Source organism: Hydra viridissima, unplaced genomic scaffold (assembly GCF_058129835.1).
Source record: "Hydra viridissima isolate aposymbiotic clone 2 unplaced genomic scaffold, HvirCarnegie_v1 scaffold_13, whole genome shotgun sequence".
NCBI lineage: Eukaryota > Metazoa > Cnidaria > Hydrozoa > Anthoathecata > Hydridae > Hydra > Hydra viridissima.
Window position 1 is genome coordinate 5,419,655 of NW_028324312.1, and position 13,133 is coordinate 5,432,787.

General features: G+C 27.1%; 1 protein-coding gene across 2 annotated transcripts; it reads left to right on the top strand.

The window, feature by feature from the left end:
- The first annotated feature begins 842 nt into the window (after positions 1–842).
- LOC145195057 (RNA-splicing ligase RTCB-like) lies at positions 843–13,118 on the top strand. 2 transcript variants are annotated; one of them, XR_016446177.1, is made up of 20 exons: positions 843–1,330; positions 1,433–1,511; positions 1,618–1,685; positions 2,375–2,423; positions 2,599–2,744; positions 3,058–3,119; positions 3,230–3,279; positions 3,574–3,680; positions 4,868–4,972; positions 5,094–5,148; positions 9,112–9,173; positions 9,274–9,387; positions 9,468–9,577; positions 10,255–10,350; positions 10,530–10,576; positions 10,672–10,735; positions 11,207–11,235; positions 11,434–11,524; positions 12,620–12,662; positions 12,948–13,118. XR_016446177.1 is itself a non-coding variant. In XM_090070295.1 (20 exons), the coding sequence occupies exons 1-20, from the start codon at positions 1,238–1,240 to the stop codon at positions 13,010–13,012; spliced, it is 1,518 nt and encodes a 505-aa protein (XP_089926421.1). In that variant the 5' UTR covers positions 843–1,237; the 3' UTR covers positions 13,013–13,118. The 2 variants fall into 2 exon arrangements, 1 of the variants encoding a protein (XP_089926421.1); XM_090070295.1 differs by having other exon boundaries at positions 9,485–9,577.
- The last annotated feature ends 15 nt before the right edge of the window (positions 13,119–13,133 follow it).

Sequence of the window (13,133 nt, forward strand, 5' to 3'; positions counted from 1 at the left end):
CTATGATTTTTTTGAAATTTAAAATTTTTTTTCAGAAAATTTAGAATTATATCTTTTTATTAATATATTCTATAAATAAAAAATTTCAGACAAATTATGGGGGCGATAGGCTGCTGCCTACCTTACCAGTGCGTCAAGAGAGCATTAATAGTTTAAATGTTAAACTGATACAGACAATAAAGTTATATAGACAATAAACTGATACACACAATAAGTTTGTGTACAATTATTCCTGCAGTTTCGTATTACCTGACATTTGAAAAATACTTGGCTAGAGGGTCTAAAGCAACTTTAATTCTACTATATGACAAATATGGCGAGTTAATTTCAAATTTTATTCTAAGTATTCTTGATTTTAATTAAGATATAGGTTTTGACAATTTATGCTGACTCATCATCAAAAACTTTATTTTTTTATTTTAAAAACTTAATTTTTAGTAGCTTTTACTTTTACAAAAAAAAAAAAAAAATGTACATCTGAGTTTTAAAAAATAAAAATCAAAACTTAAAAAAATTGTACTACTTTAATAATTAAAAATTTTACAAAGTTTTCTTAGAACATTCATCCATTACGGAAATGCTGAAGCCACCGCTGGCATCAATACATTCAGACACCTCTTACCAATGATATATTATATATAATATAACATTGATTTTTCCTCCCGAAGATTACATATAGTTTACGATAGCTAATAATATAACTAATTTTAGGTAGTTAAACAATTAAAATAAAGTCTTATAATTTTCCTAATACTTTAATAAAAACTTCTTAGAGTGACTAATTCACTTACAAATAATTTCTGACATTACTGAGCCTTTAATTATTTATCATATTCTCGTTCATTATTGAGTGATTTCTTGCACTCAGAGAACAGCAATTTCCCAGAAAAAATTTTTTTTTTCTGATAAAAATTGTTTTAAAGAAAAACTGTTTTAAATTTTCGAACCTAAAGCTAAAACAGAAATTTTTTTCTCTTAAGGCTATTGATAATGCGGTAACATATCTGTTCTATTTTATTTTCTAACTGAAGCTTTAATTCTTACAGGTGAAAACGGTAAGGACACGCACACAGGCTTTTATATAGCTGTTTATATACACTTAATTTTAATAGCCATTAAACTTACACATGCTTTACACTTATTCACCTTATACCTAGGCATGCTTTAATCTTTGCTTTGATAAACTTAGATATAGTTGTTTATATTTATAAAACAAAAAGCAGAGAAACAATTCGAAATGGGTAGAACATATAATGAAGAATTAGAATATGTAGAAAAAATAACTCCAAACTCTTATAAAGTAAAAAAAGGTTTTGTACCAAATATGAACGTAAGTTGTTTTTTTATTTCTTACTTACCATAAGGTTTTGTTCTGTATATATATACTTCATACATTAGCTATTGTAACTTATATGAAAAATTTAATGATTAGGTTGATGCTATATTTTACATCAATCAACATCTTGAAAAACTGATGTTTGATGAATTAAGACAGTTTACTAATTCTGGAGGTATATAACAATTTTATTTATATCAAACAAATATTTGACAAAATAATTCATATACAAAAACAATTTAAATTCTCTGTTGATTTATGCATGATGATTGTATTTTCAGGTGTTGGTGGATTTCTTCCTGGAATGAAGCAGATTGCAAATGTAGCTGCACTCCCAGGAATTGTTCATGTAAGTTGCTCACAATTTTTACCAATGGAGTCCTTTAAATTTTCATATAAATATGTTTTTTAAATGGCCAAAATGTAGAAAAAGAAATTTTAACATAATTTTAAAATGACTGTTAAGCATCATTATTTTAAAAATATTATATTCTAAAATTGAAATTTTCTTAAAAATTTATATGTCATTAACTCTTCTTCTTTATGCAATATAACATAACAATGGTTAACAAGCAATAACTCTTAAACCACATTGGCAAGATTTGATAGGAGAGCACAACATTTTCAAGATCATAATAGTTTTCAAAAGATTTGTTTTGAGAGGCTTTATTTTTATTATTATTTATTTTTATTTTTTTATATTTTCTTTATCAATTTAAGTCATTTACAATTATTTGTGGCAAATAAGATTTTTTAGGTAAATGAGGAATATAATTTTTTCATGTTTCTGTATTTAACTAGTTTTGAAATTTTTGTGGGTTACAAGGTGTTCAGGTTTTATCTATCAGTTCTTACAGCATAATATTCATATTAGAAAGCAAGATCTTTTTTTTTTTTCAAATTTTTTACAGCCTTGTAAAAGATCCCTAAGACCAATACTGAGCTTTAGATTCATAATGTTGTTTCCTAAAAATGAATGTCACAAAGTTTAATAGCTTTTGCAATTTTAATATTTTATTACTCTTTTCTGAATTTTAGAAATCTATTGGCTTACCTGATATTCACTCTGGGTATGGCTTTGCAATTGGTAATGTTATTAACAATATTATATTCATATTATGTAAATATTGTTAATTCTTTTCAAAATATGTTATTTCTATGCTTATGTTTAAATTTTCCAATAGATTTTAAGCATTTTTGATTTTTGTTAATGCTGTTGCTTTTTGTTTTCATTTTTTTATATAAATTTTTTACCAATCCAGGCAACATGGCCGCATTTGATATTAATGATCCCTTATCAATTGTTTCACCTGGAGGTGTTGGCTTTGATATTAACTGTGGGGTGCGCTTAATACGGACAAATCTCAATATTAAAGATGTTGACCCTGTCAAAGAACAAATTGTCCAGGTTAAACTTTTTATGTGCATGTAAAACTCCAAAAAGTGAGCTAACCCAAGTCCTACTTTTTTAGTGAGTCAACTCTAGTCCTAATTTTTTAGTCACAATAATTAGCAACAATCAAATAATATATTTTATAAAATCTAATTATTCAAATTTGGCTAAAAATAACCCCTGTTCCTAATTTAAAAACTGGTAATTAGTAAAAAATAAATGAAGTTCATTATTTACCATGCTTTTTTTTCAGTGTTTTATTCAACTGTATTTTCAAAGAAGAGATATTTGCTTAAAAAAAATTCCATTGCAAAGTTTTAATTTTTAGTCACTTTTTGATCACATACCTGTTGGTGTTGGATCTAAAGGAATAATTCCAATGGGTGCTAAGTAATTTAGAAATCATTTTATTTCTACATTTTGTATGTGATTTTGTTGAGATCAATCTAAACATTGATAAAAAAAACAATTAAAATTGAACTTCTTTTTTTTAATTTCAGTGATTTAGAGGAAGCTTTGGAAATGGGCATGGATTGGTCTTTAAGGGAAGGTAAAACAAGGATTATCAAAAATTTTATGTTGATCATTCATTTTATTCAGCTGTTTTTAAATGAAATTTAAGTTAAGAATATATGTTAAATATAAATTTTAAATATGAAATTCTTTGAAACTTTGAACAAGTGCCATCCCTAGATACTATATACATATACATACATACATACATACATACATACATACATACATACATACATACATACATACATACATACATACATACATACATACATACATACATACATACATACATATTTTTTCTTTTATTGAAATTTTTTTTTAATAAAAGGTTACATATGGGCAGAGGATAAAGAGCATTGTGAAGAGTATGGGCGTATGCTGCAGGCAGATCCAAGTAAAGTTAGTACAAAAGCCAAAAAGAGAGGACTTCCACAAGTATGTCTTTTAATACCAATAAATTTAGTTGTTTCTAATAAAAAGTAGATAGAAAATGTGTGATGTTGGTAATTTAGAATATTAATAGCATAATTTAGGATCTTTGCAAATTTTTTGAAAACTGTTTAAAAATTTAAAGAAATAAACAAATCTAAAAATGAAACAAGATTAAGATCACTCTGTATTTGTAATTTATTTGTTATGTATGTTATATATTGTTATTTGTTAAACGGCTTTGTTTTAAATGAGCTCAGTTATTATGTTGTTCCAAACTTTGAATTTGTAGTTGAAAAAATAAACTTTTCAAGTTCAAAACTCATGGTTTAAATTTTTTCTTTGTTTCCAAAATCCAAAGATTTTGTTTTAAAAAAAAATATTAGTATAAATATTTATAAATAATTATTTAATAAATATTATAGCTAGAGTGTGGAGTGCAAAAAATAATTCACTCCACAACTGCACTCCAGCTGTTGAATGAAATATTCTCTTTAAATAAAGATGACAGAAAATGTAGAGCCCTCAAAAATAAAGACATTTTTGGTAAAATTAATTGAATATTAGTATGGCAAATTTAAGTTCATTTGTAAATCATAAAAAGCTGCTTCCACAAACTGTTATTTGATTACAAGTCCCTCATAACAAACCTACAGTATGTAAAATTGTTGACAACTTTAATACTTTCCTGCAATCTGTAGAACCATATATTCATGTTTTAGATCACTCTGCTAATTGATTGTATCAATGATTACTATGTAGAATTGTCCTCATTGAAGCCTCATCAGATGTTCTATTAAGGATTGGGATGTTCTAAAGTTTGTGGAAGTATTTATATTGGAGGGATAACTAAGTATGCATGGGACAGTGATAACATTTAAGTGTAAGAAATTCTTAAAGAAAATTTTTATGTAAAATATCCTAAAATCTTGAAATTATCAATACCTAATTTACACAATGAAGTTTTTAAAACTTTGACTTTTTTAAGAATTCCAGAAAGACAGCAAGCATTATTTGAAGAATTAAAAATAGTAATTAATTTTAGCCACTTTCCATTAGAAGTGGAAATATATTTCTTATCTTATTGACTGTTTATTATCTTTCAATTTTCTTTCAGTTTTTATATTTTTGAAGTTAAATCAAATAAGCGTTCAGTTTGCATTAAGATCTGTGTAGAACATTTTTTATTACAGCTTGGTACTCTAGGCGCTGGTAATCATTATGCTGAGATACAAGTTGTTGATGAGATCTATGATGCTCATGCTGCAAGTAGGATGGGACTTGATGATTGTGGACAAGTGAGTAGTTTTATTCATCTTATTGAGATATCTTAAATCTGCAATTAAATAGTTTTACAATATATAAGTTTGGATATTTCATATATGCAGAAACTAAATATTGAAAAACATTTTAAAATAGGTATGTGTGATGATTCATTGTGGCAGCAGAGGGCTTGGGCATCAAGTTGCTACTGGTATGCATGTTATGTTTTTAAAATTTGAAGAGATATTTGAAAATGGTTTGTCCATATATTACATCATGCAATATGTAATCATTTTTGACCCCTAACAGTTCGTCACATTTTTGCTGATCCTATTGTGCTCCTCATTTTCTCAATCAAACTGATTGCCATTATTGCTCAGACAACTGGCCTTAGCATGATTGGATACTGCTCAGAATTTAAAGCACAAGATGACATTTGTTGTTGACAAACAACCAAATTCTTCAATAACATATTAGATGCAAAATAAATGCACCAATTCTTGCAATAGCAATTCTGAAGAAGAGATTGCACAGATGGGCAAAAAAGATTGTAGGGTAGGATAATCAAGATATGAAAAATTGCTACCTCAATTATGTTTTAAAATCAGATATTTAAATATAATATACATTAACATTCAAAACCATGGTATATATTTAATTAGCACAAATAATAGAGTATTTTGATAACAAGGATTCTTGCCAGGACCATCATCTACAAACAGGATAGCTTGTTTAACAAATGAACCATTTTTAGCAAATCTCTAGTTGTGTTTTAATCAAACAATGTATTAAAATCCAGGGCATGAGTTTAAGACATTTCACAATGAGTGTTCTCCATGGCAATATAAGTATGACCAGAGTATCCAAGGACCATTGATTTCCCTAAACCATCTTTGTGTACTTTATTAGTAGCATATACTGATGGGATCAACTTGTGTCAACTGATAATGATCCAGTCACAATATGCTAAAGTTACTTGATGCTCCATATGCATAAGCAAAGGTGTCTGCTTGTTTGCAGCAGTTAGACCAATAGGCACCTAAAAAAATGTATTTAAAGATAAAAAGATATCTTTTTTCATGTTATAAAAAAAATTTTTATATAAACTCTTTTTAATACCCTGCCCTAGTCATCCCGACTAAGGAAAAAGAACTTGTTATAATCTATGAGTGATGCAATCTCTTCAAAAGATGTCATATGGTTTCTATACAAACTTTTCCATCAATGTGGCATGAGTGCGCATCATTTTGTGATCAAGTCATCCTAACTGGGACAGTTTTCATGTTTTTTGCCTTCAAGAGCAATATTACAAATAGTTTTTCACAAATCAGGTTGATCCACTTCTACTTCAGACTTTCCAGCTTTTCATCATAAAATCTTTTTTTTTTTCACTTGAGATTTTATAGCTCTTTGAATAATCAAAACTATTTGATTTTTTGTTTTCAGTTGTTTTTAAATCATATTTAAAACGTTAAAAAAATTATCCTATTGAGGCTTTTAATCAAGAAAAAGATTCGTAAATGTAACAATGGCTCAGTTGTTAGAGCTCATAGCCATACCCCTGAAAGTTCCGCATGACTCAGATGAGCTCAGTGGATAAAGTTTCACTGGTAAAATTATTTAATAGAAAGCACTTTGATCAAAAGTAAAATCATTTTATATCCTCTTTTTTATTACTTCATATGACTATTTAATATTATTTTTTCCATGCACTTCATTTTAATTTTCTTACTGAGTGTTTTTTAGTTTCTAAGTAATCTATTGTAGTTAGATTTGAAATTGAAATTGAAAACCAGCATATTACTTTGCAATATGCATTAGTATTGATAGAACACCAATAGATACTACAATTGCAATTGACACCTAACTTCAGAGTTACTTTAAACTATCTTTCTAATGAGTATTGTATCTATTATCTTTTTAAATGTTGTAAATAAGGTACAGGTGACTGACTCGGCTATAGAAGTTTCTTAATCCCATTTACTTAATCATTTTCAAATATTAGACTTTAATTTTAACTGTATGACTACTTTCTTACTATTCTAGTTGAAAATTCATGTCCAGGGAACAACTCCATCTACTATATTGCTGTAGATTTCCAGTTTATGAATATTGTAGAGTTTTCTATTTTTCTGTTATCTTTCTATTAAATCAAACAAATTTACGTCTTAAAGTCTTGTAATTTTGTTATAAGGATTTTATGAGGAATATTTTCACTAAAACATCAAAATACCGCCTATTTTTCATTTCAATTGAATCTTCTATTAGTTAAGTTCAAAAGTTTCTCCTTTTTTCTGTAAGCTCTTTTTAATTAATTCTTGGGTAGATATTAACTGTCAACATTTTCTTCTCCATTAAACCAAATAAATCTCTATTTATCAAGTTAATTTCTAGTATAAATGAGTTTGTGCTTTTTTTTTTTTCTTTCAGATTTTAAACATAAATCTTCAGTCCTTGATCTAGTCACTTGGGATTCTTTGGCTACTAAATCATTTTCAATAGGCTCTACATTATATTTAGCATTTGATTTAGTACATTCAACTTTTTTTGAAATTTTGATTTGGTCTCTTCAGCATTCAAGCTTAGTTCATCTTTTTAAAACTGAAGACCAGTAGTTAGTAGTAGTAAAACATTTTAAAGATTTACAAAACCTTTTGTTTGCAATTAAAAACTCTTTTTTAGGATTTTTTTAAACATGCTTCAGTTTTTCAAAGTAAAGATTGTCCAAAATAAAAATGACCCATAGAGTTTTTTAAATATTTCAAGAACCACTTAATCAGTTTAAGTAATTTTTCATTTCTTTTAAAGCAAAATTGATTGATGTCTCCTACTATTTTGCCCTTCTTATGCAGCTCATGTTTCATGTTTGCTCATGTTTCAAATTTTTCAATTGGACAAAGTTGTGACACATTTGCTGGATTCATGCTTTTTTTTGTTAAAATTGATGGCATTCTGTTGATACCAATTGATTAAGCTTCTTAAGTAATGAAAAGATGCGAGATCAGGCCAGAAAATGGGGAGATTATCGTGCTTTTGGATTTTAAATCATTCCTTTACTTAAATTTCAGAGTTCATGTTTCTGTTTGTAAAAAATAGCTGAGTTTTGAAGCCACACAAACAGATGGCTTGCCAAACCATAACTTACTTGCTTAATTTTTCTGTTTTAATTGCTTTTAGCAAAATATTATGCTTTATTCTTTCTGGATTGTATAAAATTGATGGCTTGAGAGTGTCATACAGTCAAGTTTGCAATAGGCTTCATATCCATGATGATACAAGTTGGATTTAATTAATTTAACTCATTAAGGTCTTTAAGCCATTTATCCAAAATGAATTTTCTCACTTCTACTATTTTTTTGTTTACAATTAACTTTTTTAAAACCACCTTTATATTATTTGAAAGGGAATTATCAAAATAAATTAAGTAGTTCTATTAACTAAGTAATCAATTTATCATTCCAGACATTTCTTTAAAAGCTGTTACTCGTTCTTGCAGTTTTACAAGTGAAATTTTTTGGAATTATTCTTAAATTCACCACAACTCATGCAGTTTTCGTTTTTTGTATATTCTGTCCACTCTCTTGGTGCTTCACCAGATTTGGTAACCCTCTGCTCCCCCTGTATTAAATTAACACAAAAAAAACAAACCCCTCTCCCCATTGGTGTGCGATGTAATATATGGATGACCCCATGTTTTTTTATGAAAAGTATATAAAGTTGTTTATTCCTTAAATTACTGTTAAAGTGAGATAATTTATTGATAATTCAAAATTAATTTTTAGAAAAAATAATTGTGAGATATTTTATTGATAATTCAAAATTAATTGTTAGCAGTTAATTTTTATCACAGAAGTTCAAATGTTTTTTTAATAAATACTTTTTACTTATAAATCATTAAGTGCATAGACTGCATATTCTTTTTTTAGTTTATCAGCAGTGTGTTAAAAAATAAAATTTTCAGAAGAAAGTCTATATTAAATTCTATTTCAAACTAATAGTTAGTAATATAAGTTTTCTGTGACTAAAAATTTTGTCTGCCTATACAGAAAATTTTTCAAATTCTAATTTCAAAAGTTTTATGAGTATCATCTGCTTTATACTGTTTCATAAACTTTAGATAATTTTTTAAGTAATTAGTTGAATACTGTTTTACATTTTCACTTTGCTATATAAGATGCATTAGTTTCAATGGAGCGTGCAATGGCTCGTGATCAAATCCTTGTTAATGACAGACAGGTATAATCTTTTGAATATGATATCTTAAACTTGTTATCTTTTTTGACTATTTTTTAAAGTTTCCTAAAAATACTTATAAGTGCTACCTTTTTGTTTACAGTTAGCTTGTGCCAGAATAAGTTCAACAGAAGGTCAAGATTATCTTAGCGCAATGGCAGCTGCTGCTAATTATGCATGGGTGAATCGATCCAGCATGACTTTTTTAACACGTCAGGTATCTGTTTTGTTTTTTATCTTTGTTATTTTTATTTAAAGTTATGGCTAGAGGTTATTCTTTTTGTTTATATATAAAAGATGTTTCATTTTAAAAGGCGTTTGGTAAAGTTTTTAACTCAACCCCAGATGATCTAGACATGCATGTCATTTATGATGTTTCTCATAATATTGCAAAAGTAGAAGAGCATGTATCTTTTCTTTTCTCAAATTTAAAATCAACATTGGGTTGCTGTAGAAGTTGTTTTTATTAACACTTATTTCTTTTGTAAGGTCACTATAAAAGTTGTTTTTTTAAAAAAAAATAATTCAGTCAAAATTTGCAGAGTTTTCTCAGGTTTTTCCCACTTGAAAAGTTTCTCATCAGGCAGGAAAAAAAAAAGAAAAAATTTAACAAAAATGCTAGAGTAAAAGACCGATATTTGCAACTATTAAGTTCAATCATCATTAGCTTTTTTCTAAATTACTATAAGAATAACATCGCAGTAAAATTTATTGTGATGAATTTAAAATGAAATTTATTAACTTGTACAAATGTTCAATAAGTTATCATCATTGACTTCAGTGATAGAGTTTATGAAAATCCATTTTTTTTCAATTTTTTTTACTAGTTAAAAAAGTCTTGTATAAATTGAGACAAAAAAGTTTAGTCAACTTCCTACCTGATTCAATTTTTGTGAAATTAAGAATTCCAGAGTTAAATTATGTTAATTCTTTGTTACACATTTAGATTCATAATGACCATAAGTCATAACATTTTTACTTACCTTTTTTACATATATATATGTTGTTCATGAATATTTTTGCATATACTAATTAATTTTTAAAGTTATTTTTTAAAAAATTGTATACTTAACTATTATTGGAGTTGGTTGATGGGTGCTTAAAGACATTGTTAGTTCATCGTAAGGGTGCTACTAGAGCATTTCCCCCACACCATCCCCTGATTCCTGTGGATTATCAAGTATGTTTACTTTATTAATATTGTGCTTATTGCAGTTAAGTGTGTAGTTTTTTTTTAAAAAATTATATGCTTAACTGCATTTACTAACTTTTAATCAAAAAGAGATTAGCACCAGATAAGCTTTAAATTTGTCTTTTTTTTTTTATTATTTAATAACAGTTTTGATCTTTTTTTTTAAGTTAACAGGACAACCTGTCCTTATTGGTGGTAGTATGGGAACTTGCAGGTAAAAGATTTGAGAGGTTTTTCATTGCATTCTGCTGCATTATATTACAAGGATTAAAATGAACTTTTAATTTATAGCTATGTGTTAACTTATAGCTATGTCTTAACTGGTACAGAATTTGGAATGAAAGAAACCTTTGGAACAACTTGTCATGGAGCTGTATGTCTATTTTCATCCCATTCTTAGAGAGTTTTTGGATTTAAAAATAGAAGAATGGATTTTAGAATTAAAATTAGTTTGACTCAAAATTATTTGCTTGTTTCTTCTCTCTTGATAAGTTGAGTCAAAAACAGTACTTGTGGTTTTAGTTTTCACTTTCTCTTTCATATTTATGCTGTTTGTTCTAGAATGAATCATGTTCTGAATTTAAGCATTGTTTTCACTTATATCTATTACTGGTTTTTAAAGCAAAAATATAGATTTAAAGTTGCAGAAATGTGACTTCATACTAAAAAACTTATCTAGATAGTATGCAAGTTGATTGTTGGTAAAACATTAAGCATCCTGTTTTGCAGAATTAAATTAAGGTTAATAGACACCAATGAAGGCTGTAAATTTTTCTAGGATATATATACTGTATTTCTTTACACTTAATTAAATACTTAAAATTTACTTTGTGATTCTTTTTAGGGTAGGGCTCTATCTCGATCCAAATCAAGGTATAATCAAGATATAATTATTTTAATGACTCACACCACACATCATACACACATCATGTACTTATGCACAAAAAAGAATTTAAGACTACATTCATTACTAATCTTAGTCTTTTTTTCAAGTACCTGTGTAGTTGGTTGTCCCATAATTTAAAAAAATTATTGAAATGCTTTCAACTTTAATGAATTTTAATTTTATAGAAGAAATCTTGATTATAACCAGGTCCTTGATAACCTAAAAAGTCAAGGGATTGCAATTCGAGTGGCTTCTCCAAAGCTGGTTATGGAAGAGGTTGTTTTTTGTTGTTTTATTTTTTTTACTGTTAGCTGTTATATTTATTTTGTATTTAATTTCATAGTTAACTAAAAAAAGGGGGTAGTTTTATTCTTGATAAGAAACAAAATAAGCTGATTATTTTCAATGAAACCAAATGTTTTTAGTGTCTCACAAAACTAAGGGAACACTTTCTTAAGTTACAAAAAAAATTTTTAGCATCTTATTTTACTTGGCCTTTACAATCAAGATGAAAAAGTTGATTTTAGTTATTTTAATTATTAAAAGGTAAGAATAAAATAAATGGTATTTATCTAACAAATATTTTTAATTTAAACCTTTTGTCAGGAAAAACAAGAATTTAAAACCACAAAGCAAACTAAAAGCATTACCAGGCAATACCACTTACATATTCCCAAACCATACTATTCCACCCCCCATGCTTAACAGTATCCAATATAACTTTGGGTTTAATCTCAGTTCTAATGATCTTTCAACTGTCATTTTACCATCTGAGCCCTTTTGATTACTTTTGATTCCTCTGACCACAATACACTGTGTTACTGATCAATTCTCCACCTTTTGTACTTTTCAGCAAATTTCAAATAAGCTTTTCATTTGTTTTTTAAGATTAATGGCTTTTATGTAGCATTTGAATGAAATGAATGGATCTTTGCATTTTCTTGTCAAGTCTGCTTGAAAGCTTTCATGCTTGTATTAAAGGATATTGAAAAAAGTATGCTTTTTAAAAAGACAAAAAAAAATTTATGCCAAATAAAATGCATGTTAAAGAAAAGAAAGGCACAGGCCAAATTATTTTTTAATCTTTTTCTTTTTTCAATAAAATTTGAAATCAGTTAAATGTTTTGTTTGTTTTGTGCTACAAAAAATCATACATTCATCCTTTTGTCTTAAGAAAAACACAAAATCCTGCATACTGATAGAAGTGCACACAATATTACATGTGTGATGTATATAATTTAGTTAGTTAAAAAAATTTAGTTAAAAGGGATGGAAGGGAGATAAAGAGAAAATCAGAATAAATTGAAGTTTTGTTTTGTTTGTGTTCCCTTTGTTTTGCTAGGTTGTATAATTAGCTTTCTTTGTTTCCAGGCACCTGAATCCTACAAAAATGTTACTGATGTTGTAGACACTTGTAAGTTCTAAAGTTCTAAGAATCATCCTAATACTTAATTTTAAAAGAAATTTATAAGTAATTTTTATTTTTTCAATTAATTTCTTGAGGTTGTTACGGTAGCAACTTTACGGGTAATACTATTTTTTATGATTTTTTGAATTTAAGTTAGTTAAAATCTATATCCTGTCTAATATTTATATCATACCTAATATATCATTTGCCAGAATTAAAAAAACTTTCTTTTAATTGAAAAGTATCAACTATGTTTTTATAATTTTTTTGTATTTGTTTATCAAATTTTAGGTCATGCAGCTGGCATCAGTAAAAAAGCAATTAAACTAAGACCTATTGCTGTTATCAAAGGATAGATTTTTTTGGTTGATAATTTTATACTGAAAAATATTTGTAAAAAGTTTTTTTTTTTATGCTTTTTGCATACTTTTATTTTTGTTTAATACAAAAACAAATTCTTAATTCTTGTTAATTCTT